At 45.6% G+C, this 11,983-nt stretch overlaps 1 protein-coding gene across 1 annotated transcript in view; it reads right to left on the reverse strand.

The window, feature by feature from the left end:
• LOC109464052 overlaps positions 1-11,386 on the reverse strand; it is a 12,047-nt gene extending 661 nt beyond the window's left edge. Inside the window, exons 1-17 of the mRNA XM_019760975.1 lie at positions 11,063-11,386; positions 10,494-10,634; positions 10,269-10,391; positions 9,705-9,881; positions 9,266-9,445; positions 8,814-8,990; positions 8,274-8,450; positions 7,634-7,816; positions 6,927-7,046; positions 5,631-6,503; positions 4,831-4,960; positions 4,023-4,168; positions 3,420-3,556; positions 2,413-2,563; positions 1,370-1,451; positions 825-1,049; positions 3-370 (exon numbers count right to left, since the gene is read on the reverse strand). Coding sequence (XP_019616534.1) covers positions 3-370; positions 825-1,049; positions 1,370-1,451; positions 2,413-2,563; positions 3,420-3,556; positions 4,023-4,168; positions 4,831-4,960; positions 5,631-6,503; positions 6,927-7,046; positions 7,634-7,816; positions 8,274-8,450; positions 8,814-8,990; positions 9,266-9,445; positions 9,705-9,881; positions 10,269-10,391; positions 10,494-10,634; positions 11,063-11,117 — 3,445 coding nt within the window. The 5' untranslated portion in view covers positions 11,118-11,386. The remainder of the gene's footprint in view (positions 1-2; positions 371-824; positions 1,050-1,369; positions 1,452-2,412; positions 2,564-3,419; positions 3,557-4,022; positions 4,169-4,830; positions 4,961-5,630; positions 6,504-6,926; positions 7,047-7,633; positions 7,817-8,273; positions 8,451-8,813; positions 8,991-9,265; positions 9,446-9,704; positions 9,882-10,268; positions 10,392-10,493; positions 10,635-11,062) is intronic.
• Positions 11,387-11,983: the final 597 nt, after the last annotated feature.

Raw genomic sequence — 11,983 nt, forward strand, 5'->3', positions numbered from 1 at the left:
ACTTGGGGCAGGGGGGCCTGGGGGTGGCAGCTTGGTGGGCGATGCCATTCTAAGAGGAGATGGGGGAGGAGGGAGGCTTGAATCCGAGGGCACGAGGGAGGCCAAATCTTCCGGTGGCGGTGGTAGAGTCATCCTGCTTCCTCTAGACGATCTGCTGCTCCTTTTGGTTACAAGCGCTCTGCTGGAGTGCCGAGAAGCCAGCCGTTTGACGGAGAGGGAAGGCACCACACCTGTAGACTGGGTCTGCTGAGGAAGAGGTGTGCCAGACGGGGCAATGGACACCTTCTTCTCGGAGGCTGTCCTCTCTGTACGGATGACAGAGCCGCTTCCCTTCAGCTCAGACAGTCTCCTACTGCTGGCCTGTTTCACACTGAGGAACAGGGCAGAATTGGGAGTTGCTATTGAGATACATGGCAAATATACAAGAAACATGCTGTCAAAAATCATCTATTTAATGTTGAGACACAATGACAAGGTACTTTGTTGTCAACCCGTTGTCCATTTAGTCCAAAATTCCTGAACTGTATATGGCAGAATGTGTGACTGTATATATACTGACCAAAACTCATAATGACATAAAAACTCTCCGATATGCGACAGTCTTACACTACAGCACAAACAGTATAAATGTCTAAACACCCAGTTTTACTGGGTAGCTCAAACAAGCATGGAAGCCATTTTTTTTCAACAAAGCCAAAAAAAAGCAGCTCGAAATGCCAACAATCATCAACAAGTACCAAGAAAATGACTGTATACACTTGTTTTGGATGTGCTCATCAATACTTTCTCAAAACCGGCTCTCAGCGCCTGTGAGAATTACTCACCTTTGCCGGCTACCCTCCTTGCTCTGTTTCCTCTTCAGACTTGTCCTGCTGCCGTACTGGGACAGGATGTCATTGACATTCGTGTCCTCCTTGGCAGGTTCAAGTTTGACGTTTACCTTCGGTTTTCTGAAAGGCATCATCAGCAGTGTCTTCAGGCTGTCACAGCATCGCAGGACCTTCTTCGTTGCTTTGTCATAAGCTGATTTGTAGATGAGCCTGAGCAGTCTGGAGAATGAAAGGAACAAGGGTGGCTTCAAGTAGGAACACAACATGAACGAGAACTGTAACATTTGCAAAGCAAATGCAGAATGTGTATCCTCACATGGCCTAGCCTAACTAACTACTGCTTTGTTTATTCTTACTCAATAACATTCATGGTGACTAGCCCCCCCAACTCTTGTCTGCAACTTGCTACAAAATATATTCCTACACAAAATGGTGTATAAAAATAAATGGCAGTAAACTTCAATATCAGAGTATTTGTTTTGTATTGCCATCCAGCATTGGAGGTCTTTAACTTTCTTTCTGAAGTATTTTCTACTCACATGCATGGCACACACACGGCGAGCACAAGTAAACCAGCAGTAGCACACACGATGATGGCAACAATCGTCATAAAGTCTTCATCTGTACAAGGGGAGGGAACAAGAATCTTTACATCCAGCTCTTACATAAAAACCATTGGAACAAATCTAAAGTGAATCACCAACTTACTGTCTCAAACATTACTGGAGATCCTAACAAAACAAGCAAGCAAACCCTATAGGCCTAGCCTCTACCAGGCTTCAGAGGCAGCTGACAAGAGTAGAAATTGGCCAAAGAAACAGATAACATGGCAGGGCCAGGGGAGTTTGTTTTCCAAAGGAGAGTGGCAAACTGTACTCCTTTAGCAAACCAAATCCCTTGACATGCTATTTGTCAAATTTGGCCAATTTCTACCCCAGTCACCTCTAAAGCCAGTCACCTCTAAAGCCTTACTTTAAATTTGAGATTGAATGTCTCACTCTAGCCATTCTTTAATCAACAACCTCTGCCTCACCGTAACACTCCAGTCCAGTTGCGGTCCCGTTCCTGTTCACCCTTATGTTTTTGAGACCAGGTGGACACCTGTTGCAGCTGTGTGCTCCGTGGGCCGGCTGGTATTCCCCTCGCGGACACGGGTGGCAGCGCCAGTCCCAGGCAGGGCTGTAGTGTTGGGGGGCACACGCTCCTAAAGTGAGGGATAGAATGATTGATAGATAGAGTGAGTGAGTGAGTGAGTGAGTGAGTGAGTGAGTGAGTGAGTGAGTGAGTGAGTTAATGGGTTAGTGAGTGATTGTGTGAGTGACTGTGTGAGTGAGTGAGTGAGTGAGTGAGTGAGTGAGTGAGTGAGTGAGTGAGAGAGTGAGTGAGTGAGTGAGTGAGTGAGAGTGAGTGAGTGAGTGAGTGAGATCCACAATTAGCATACATAGTTGCTATTCTTCCTGTGGTCTTACATTTATACAACACTACAGGACATACAGGAAAATAGCACAAAATACACACAATTAACAACTATAAAAAATAGTAGAAGAGATAACTTAACATGGGACCTCTGTTTAGTACGTACCACATAAACCCTTGACAGCCTTAGCACCGTAGTTGAGTCCGTACCCTGCCTTACAGTACAGCACTCGGGAGAACACGTTCTCACTGGGGTCAATGGAGGTCGTCATCTCACTGATCTCTGTACCCAAGGTCATGTCAAGGACATCCAGAATCTGTAAGCGGAGGTTGCACAGTCACTTATGAATGAGGCATTTTTGTACGTACTACACTAGTCATGTTGCAACTTATGATGGCTGTACGCAAGAAACCTGTTACTCAAGCATGCAATCTGGATAGATTTTGAGAAAACTTGTCGCTTGAGTAACAGTTTTTTTGTATATCTCATTACCTGGATATCTAGCTAACCTTCAAAAAGGATGGATGGAAAAATTAGCAAATGCTGACCTTTGTCAACAGGCAGGCATTTTCCTTGTTCTGGAGCAAATGGACAACAGTGCAGTCTTCTTCCCTGAAAACTAACAGCAAAAGGTAAGATTATTTAATATTGCAGCCCTTTGAAAGACAACTTGCTACAAGTTTATTTCATTTGTGTTACTTTCAAAAGAGGCAAAAATCCGTGAATGGTTTCCTCAGCTTGGTACAAATGTAAGTCATTGAATATGGAGTTTGCACAGCACAGGTGTCACTTTCCCAGTGACACCTGTGCTGTGCAATGTGAACCAATCAGCCTTTCGGTGAGGAAGGTGACAGACGGTCACCAAAACATCAGCTGAATAAACCTCCTGGCTGTGTAAAAAAAGACTCTCTATTCGAACAAACAAGCAAACAAACGATTTAAAGCCCTACGCCCGTATGTGATGCTGAGCAGATGTGAGGAGTATGTCAAATTGTAGAGATCCTCTGGGTTTTTGTTGTGGGGTTTTGATTACTTATCAAGAAACAAACAAGCAAACAAACAAACTCAAAAGCCCTACGTCCGTATGTAATCCTGAGCAGATGTGAGGAGTATCTCAGGTTGTAGAGGTCCTCTATGTCATGGTTGTGAGAACACGACATGGTGAAGTTGACCACGCTGCACTTGTGCTTCTCGCACATCTGGTTGAGAACGTCTGAGATTCGCTCCGACTCGCGGTGAAGGGACTGTGCACAGGACGTGGCCGTGTAGGAGAGTTTGACGGAATAGCCGTACTTCACGAGATGCCCAACTGGGAAACAGAATACATATGTCAGGGTAGGTCCCAATCGGATTCTCTGTCAAATGCTCAATAGAAACTAAGATCGGGATCTCTGTCTAAAGAATTGCCAATTCCACTGGCAGAGAGGATAGTGCTATATAACTTGACATTGCCCAATGTAACATACCCAGAATTTACTGTACTACTAGTATCATTTGAATACCCTGTCAGTCTCTGCTAACCATGAAACATAAATGATCTTTAAATGCTATATGTGTATGATACTGAACATTAATCTCAGAATTGCCGATTCTACTAGATCAGAGTCTGACCCTCACATGTTACCATCATGTAACGTTACACGTGCCCTTGATGATGATTGGTCAAAAGTTGGTGCATAATGTAGGACTATTGACCAATCATCACCAAAGACATGTACACATCAAGTCAAATATCAATCGTGGACAACATAAACTATTGAATACTGTCATCTTACCCTGGACTCTGTGCTTGAGGTCCATACGGTGTGTACGAGCGCCCCCTCCCTTGCCGTCCTTGAACTTCAGGTGGCAGTGGTAGGTGCCGGAATCGTTGGCCATGAGGTGGGATATGGTCAACTCGCCTGTGTCTGCTATCTCGTACCTGTAACATGCACATGCACCCTTCACAATGCTTTAATAGTAGACAGGTATCAGCCCTGTACTGTACACATCTAGAATCGTCTTGCTTGCAGTTGTAATTCAGCCCCATGGCTTCAGAAGCAGCTGGAATGAGTAGAAATCGAGCAAATAGACAGATAACATACCAGGGGAGTTGGTACGCTACTTCTGGCATGTTATCTGAATATTTCGCCACTTTCTACTCGCCTCAGCCGATTCTAAAGTCTGGTAGAGGTTAATTGTTAGTAGCGTTAACGGGGGGGGGGGTCTCTGTCCTTGGTACTGAAAACGCTAGCGGAAACTTCTGAAAACTACACGCATTTAGATCTAACAATCAGTACTTTATACGTACCATTGCGATCAGAGAGTTGAAAGATTTTTACATTGAATTGTTTTGCGTTTACTTATGCATATGAAACATTTGGTGCTTGGCAACGTGGCTATTTCAAAGCCAGACAAAGGCAAAATCGACTTCGTTTCGCGGATACGTCGCGATATGTCGCCATATTGCATCGCGCATGCATATGGAAGAGTGGGAAAGTCTTGGTGCAAATTTGCATAACTTGTTTGGGGTTATTGATAATAAAGATGTCGAAGAAGAACAACAACAAAAAATGTCGATTAAAATAATACGATTCGTGATACCTGTGTCCCGAGACCTCCCTGTGCTTTCCGTAAGTCCACCTGTAGTTCGGGTCTGGGACGTCAGGAGGCGCACCTTTCACGCCCTTCGGTACGCACGGGATCTCTCGTTTGGAGCCCGCAGAGCCCCATACTAAATATACGGGAGGAAAGAGGGTGCCCTTGTGTGATAGTTTTATTGTCACTCTTTGATAAGTTTCCAGTATATTTTGGAAAGCGTTCGAAGCTATTTCTAGTCAACATTCGACTGGCCGTTTTAGATACAACCGTCTAAACTACTCTTGAACTAGTGTGACTGAGAATAAGTTAGTGTAGTGTCTTCAGATCATCAATTATTCATGTTAGCATCTTCCTTCCTTCCCAAATTATATCTATTTTGTACGAGAGATGTGCTGTTCTTTATGAAAGTGGTTCAATATTAGACCGTTCCTGATCGAACACCTCAAGCTCCGCCCCCTTGTTCTACGTCTTCTATTTAGAACACATCCAGTTCGAAATAGAACAGCGGGTTCGACGTGTTCGATTAGAAACGTTTTATTACCGAAGATATCATCGGGCAACAAAAGAAACAACCGCAGACTCAAGAAATCACAGCAAAACAATGTGCAAGTAGCCTGGTGGTTTTAATTCCTTCAAAACGCATTTTTCTGTGACAGAAAAACAAAAGACGACAACGACGTGCTATCTTCTTCCAGTGACGCGTCCTAAACATAGTCGTTTACAGCCACAAGTGTGTGCCACAAGCTCATGCTTTGCTGTGAGATCTTGAACCACACATTTCTACTGGCCGGATCCATCCTTACCATCATGCAGGCCCTCCTTTGGCGTTGCCCCTGACAACACGTTAATCGCCTTCCCGGCTTGCTCTACTGTGATCCCGACCGAATCGTCGGAGTCGTCTACATGCTCATAGTCAGCGTAGTCGGCGTTGTAATATTCCTCGTGTGTCAGGTAGTCGTTCCAGCCGCCTTTTTGGCCTCCGCCTTCCGCTTTCACCTGGTGCTCAATTTGTGTCTCGGCGTCCTCATTGGCGTAGTCTCCATTTCCCGTTTCTTCAGCTACTTCTGCTGGGGGACTATTGTAGTCGTTGTCACTTTCTGGCTCTTCGGCTGGGGGGCTCTCTCCTTGCAAACGGTCCTTCAGGGCTTGTATGCGCTCTTTTATCTGGCTGATGGCTTTCTTTTTATCGCCAACGGGTTTGCCATTTTCTTTCTTAGGTTCAACGGTGCTCTCTCCTTGAGTACGGGTGTCTTCTCCCTCTTGTAAAGGTTTCTGGGAGCCGCTTTGCGAATGGAACGAATCGTGAATGACGTCACTGCTATCGGCAGGCTCGTTGTTGTTGTTTTCTTCATCGCTAACATCGTTTTCACTTGCATTAACATCGACATTTTCTTCACCCTCTTCTCTTTTCATCCGGGATTTCTTCGCCGGAATTTTCAGGGCCCTTTTCTTCAAGAGGGGCCTGACGGCATGGATCTCGTTCCCATGGTGGCCGGTACCGTAGCCCGTAGCGCCGTTCCCGTTCCCATGGGCGTCCAAGTTGCTGTAGTCCGCCCCGTCTCCGGGCAGAGGGGCGTGTCCTCCCGCGTCGTCATGGAGATGGTCGTTACCATGGTGACCGTTTCCATGGTGACCGTGGTCGCCATAGTCAGGTGACTCCTGGTACCCCGGAGTTTCTACATAAGAGAGAGACAATGTCAGGTATTAGATTGTTGAAAAATATAATAAAAAGATTTGTAATGGGGCTTCTTGCACTCGCTACCCCGAAAAAAAGCAGATGGCTTCCAGGCTACTAGCTACAGAAAGAATCATAACTCTTAGAATAGCAAAGTCATTTATTTAAAACTGCTTGTTGAATAAGAGGCGACGTTTCAATGACCGTCTGTCATCTTCTACAGGGCAAATTATGACTGGTTCACTGATGAAGATGACAGACGCCCATCTCCATCAGTGAATCAAACAGTCTTCAGTTAGTCTTCAAAAAGTCTTTGCGTATCCCAGAGCGTAGATTTGCCACAGATAGTTCTGGATACGCGTGAACTATCCAAAAACCGTGCCTGAGCATGGTTCTGGATGAATCACGTACAGACAACACCTACCTAAGCATCCTTGTCCTTTGTCCTTGTCGTACACACACGTACAGCTGAAGCCGCCCGGCATGTTAATGCATGTGGCGTGGTTGTGGCAGGGGTACTCTTGCTGCGCACACTCGTCTATGTCTGAGGCAAAGAGCGAATAGTTTATTCTTTCTGGTCTACACAGAGAGAGAGCGAGAACTGATCATGAATACTATCCACACACACACACACACACACACACACACACACACACACACACACACACACACACACACACACACACACACACACACACACACACACACACACGGACACACACACGGACACACACACGGACACACACACACTAGCATAACTGTCCTTGGTGCTGAACACTATCCACGCACATACCCATGGACACACACGCATACACACATAGAATTTTATTTGACGTCCTGTATAGACTATAATATGTTGTTCCCTACCTGCACAGTGCACACCGTCCTTGGTACTGAACGCTATCCACACACATACACATACACACACATTACCATACCTGTCCTTGGTGCTGAATACTATCCACGCACACACACACACACACACACACACACACACACACACACACACACACACACACACACACACACACACACTCACCTACACACACGTACACTAACATGCCTGTCCTTGGTGCTGAACACTATCAATACGCACACGTCCTGTATAGACTATGATATGTTGTTCCCTACCTGCACAGTGCACGCCGTCGCCGTCGTATCCGTCCTTGCACTGGCAGTGGTACGATCCGACCGTGTTGATGCAGTCAGCTTCGGGAGAGCAGATGTTATACCCTTTGCCTCCCCTGCTTAGAATGGCACATTCCTCCTGCGTCTTGCCCTCGCAGTTCACGTTGTTTAGGCATTCGTTAACATCTGAGAGAAAGACGAATAGATAGATAAATGAACTAGAAAGGTAATATTTGCCTTCACATATGGTCTGCTCTTTTAATTCTTACTCAGACACATTCACATACTAGTATATATGGTATCACATAAATGGAGTCTAAATCCCTCCTACTATAAAATTGCAACATGATGTATCCCAACACCAGTTACCATGGTGACAGACGTCTGGTTCAGGTCATATACCTTTTTGGTTGGAGAAGAAGAAGAGGAAGAAGAAACAGAGCTTCTGAAAAGGTAAACATAAATAGGAATATTCTCAACCTGCGCAAGTCGGCTCGGGCGCGCTCCATTTGCCGCTGGTGAGATGCCTGTCCTTGGTACTGAACATTATCTACGCACATACACACAGACACACGCATATACATGCACGCAAGTACACAAACACCCACATGATAAATGTATGAAAAAAAGAAATATCTCCAACCTTCACAAGTCGGCTCGGGCGCGCTCCATTTGCCGCTGGTGAGACACGTGATGGTGCCCTGACCGACCATGTTGAAGCCGGGCCTGCACCGGAAGCGGGCCATGCTGCCGTAGATGTTCTCTTCCGGCGGTAACATCTCACCGTCCACCGGCGCGCTTAGCGGGCGGCACAGGGTCGCTGGAGAATACCACAGTTGATACCATTAGAATCTCGACAAGACGCAAAATCTTATCACAGAATCTAGCACTTTGGAAGATGGATGAATTGAATTTCCTTATTTCAGAACACTTTGGAGACAGGAAGTTAAGAAGGGCTTACACCGGGGGGAAGAAAAACAGAGACTCGCATCAGAACTCAGACGCTCTAAGTGTAAAACAAAGAATAAGTACATGGTCTTACGAGACAATGGTTCAAACCTTGCAGTCTAGATCTGGTCTTGCCGACTTACGCAGCTTGTACTTACGGTGAGTTGCGCCTAAAGGCAGTTTACCGGTTATGCGAAACAAACAAACATCAAGCTCCTTGGTAACATGCTGTCACCTGTACAGACTGGAGGCGGTCCGCTCCATCTCCCGTCCTCCCCACAAGAGATGACCGGCAGACCGACCAGGTCGAAGCCCTGGTTACACTTGAAAGTGGCGACAGAGTGCACCCTGGCCGGGTGGACCACCTGGACGTCTCCATTCGCCAGGAGCCCGGGGGAGGGGCAGGTCACAACTAAACGATTTTTTTAAGAAAAAAAAGAAGTGTGCGTGTTGGGTACATGGTGAAGCAAATCTGAAACTGCTCTATTAATGTTGTATACGTAAAAACAAAAGGACAAATGACAGTTCTATCTGTAGAGTCCAAGTCATCCTTGAATAATTTCATCAGGTTATGGAATGATAAGCGCTCCTAGTACATGTAATATGATCTCTCAACTGCCTTGCAAAATAAGAGTTTGCCCGTGCTAGTAGCGTATTATTTATCTGAATAGAACTAAGTACTAGTACCTTGACACGTGGGCACCGTTGAACTCCATTGGCCATTCTGTTGGCACGTGACTTGGGTTGGACCAATCAGGTGAAAGCCGTCGTTGCACCTAAAGGCAGCCTGGACGCCTACATATGCCGTGTCGTGGGACAGGTAGACTAGGCCGTTCGGAATGGGGTTTATGGGGTTGCACAGGATAGCTGGGGACACATCGATAAAATCATCTCAATTATCATGAAAGTTCCTCTGTTTCACACTTCAAAGAAGCCACGTGACAAGCCTCACTGGGCCAGCAGTCTACTGAGGAAGACCAGAGTAACTGGTCGAAAGCTCTAGGTGAGAGGACTTTGTGTTGGATCGAAAGTTTTAACTTTAATATGTATCATAATTGTTATGTATCAGAGGTGCTCATTCTCCCAAATCACAGTGACGAAGAAAGTGACAGTTCTTAAATCTTACTTTCACATCTCGGAGGTGCAGCGCTCCACCTGCCGGTGGGTAGACACGTGATGATGTGTTGACCAACCAGGTGCAGGCCTGGGTGACAAGTGAAAGTGGCGTGGCTGTGCGCAGGCGCGGGCCGTGGGACGTCCACGTCACCATCTTTTATCCCATGTATGTCCTGGCAGACAATTTCTGAAAAATTGTGGAAAGATGATCTTCAACGAGAAATTAATATATTCCTCTCCTACGCACACTATTTTAGACATACACGACTTTTCTCACTTCACTCAGGTGGAAATGAGTACCTAGCTTCGGTTAGGGACGTCCCTCAGATTGGACGTGAAATGGAGGTCCCGTGTTTGGGGAGAGCCACACCCCACGCACGTTAAAGAACCCACCGCACTTATCGAAAAGAGTAGGGGACCTTCTCGCTGTGAGTGGTTCAAACCTTACAGTCCGGTACCGGTCTTATGCAGCGTGTACTCACATGAACAAAACTGATGTGTTACGCCTATTATATAGAAAAGCGGGTTACCGGTTATGCGAAACAAACAAACGAACAAACAAACATGCCCGTACCTCTACAGTAGCTCCCGTCTCCCTGGAACCCTTCCGTGCAGGTGCAGGTGTATGAACCGAAGGTGTTCTGGCAGGTCGCGTGTTCATCACATAAATGCTCACCTGTCATGCACTCATCAACATCTACAGTAAGAAATGAACGAATGAATGAATGAATGTTCCTCACAAGTTTTCAAGGAAAAAAAAGGAAATGAATGGCAAACTTTGAAGTATATTCACGCTAACCTTCGTCGCATTTGCTCCCGTGGTATCCCTCCTGGCACAAGCAGCTGAAGCCGTTTTTGTGATTCACACACACCTGCCACTCCTCACACGGCCGCCTGTCACAGGCCTGGCCCTTGGACGATGTATGCCCGTGGTGACGCCCTGGGATCCGGAACACACAAAAACAACTAATAAAGTAAGTTATCTGTATCTGTATCTGTATAGCCGGTATAACCGCCTTTCGGTGTAACACACCAGATTATATCAGTCTGCAACTGGTGGATTACTGACTGAAACAACAGAGGGGAGAAACCAGCCAACAATCCAACCACCCGGTTTGAATTTCTCAAGTCATCATATGCCAAGTACAAGTTACATCTGTGCCTAGCTTAATCTATTTCAGTATATTCATAACTGTGAAGCAAATTGCAGTGTGTAACAACTCCGTAACAGAATCATATATTGGAAACGATAACAGGCCCAGTCCTTAATTTGAGATACCAAAGATTCAGCATCAAACATCACTTCATTTCAGACAACTATCCTTTCTGTCTACCAATCCTAATTCCTAGACAAGATAAATTTCTCACCTTCGCTGCCTAAGATGGTCCCAATCACCAGTAAGGCAGCTATAACCGTCTTCATCTTTGCTTTATGTCACACTGCTGTCCATTGCGTCAAATAGCGGAGGAGACTTGCAACTTCAAAACAAACAGTAACTAGGCAACCCGATTGTCTGAGGCTATCACCAGCGTTAGCACTGTTACGTGATAACAGAACAAGAACAAAACGATTAAAAAGAAAGAGACTATAAATGATAAGTCAACAACTAAATCGGGCGCCCTAAAACTACATGATTTTGATGGGCGTCTTCTAAAAAACGGCAACGGTGCCAAAAAATGCGTTATCTGGCGTGTTCTATAGAACGTTGTTAGGCACCATTCGAATTCTAGAACACAACTTGGCAACCGGATTCGACCCTTGACGACCGCGAAACATATCCACGAAAAGGGACTGCTACCCTGTGTTAGGCAATCACCAAGTCGTTCTTTTCGTTCCTTTGGTAAAAAAAAATGCTAAAGCTTCCGTTGGTTTGCTTGTTTATGAAGGAAATCAGTACCAATAGCAGACCCATTGATCATTGTGTGGATAGTGGTCAGCACCAAGGACAGTAACGGTATTGTTTGTCTGTAACTTGTGTGGATTGTGTTCAGCACCAGGGAAAGGCATGTTTGTGTGTGGATGGTGTTCAGCACCAAGGACAGGCATGTTCACCTATGTGTGGATGGTGTTCAGCACCTCTGCTCGGAGAGTACGGAAAATCAGCGCCATCACCATATTCATTTAGCGTCACCTAGCGATAATAGAATAAATTTCATGTGGCTTACTTCTGAAACGTCCGAAAATTAAATAACGTAAGGTAAGATAAAACAACGCGGTGCGGAACAACATAGTCATAGAATAAAACAAAATTGAAACTTAAAAGGAAATAAACAAAACAAATTGAGATA

Source organism: Branchiostoma belcheri, unplaced genomic scaffold (genome assembly GCF_001625305.1).
Source record: "Branchiostoma belcheri isolate BF01 breed outbred unplaced genomic scaffold, Haploidv18h27 scaffold131, whole genome shotgun sequence".
NCBI lineage: Eukaryota > Metazoa > Chordata > Leptocardii > Amphioxiformes > Branchiostomatidae > Branchiostoma > Branchiostoma belcheri.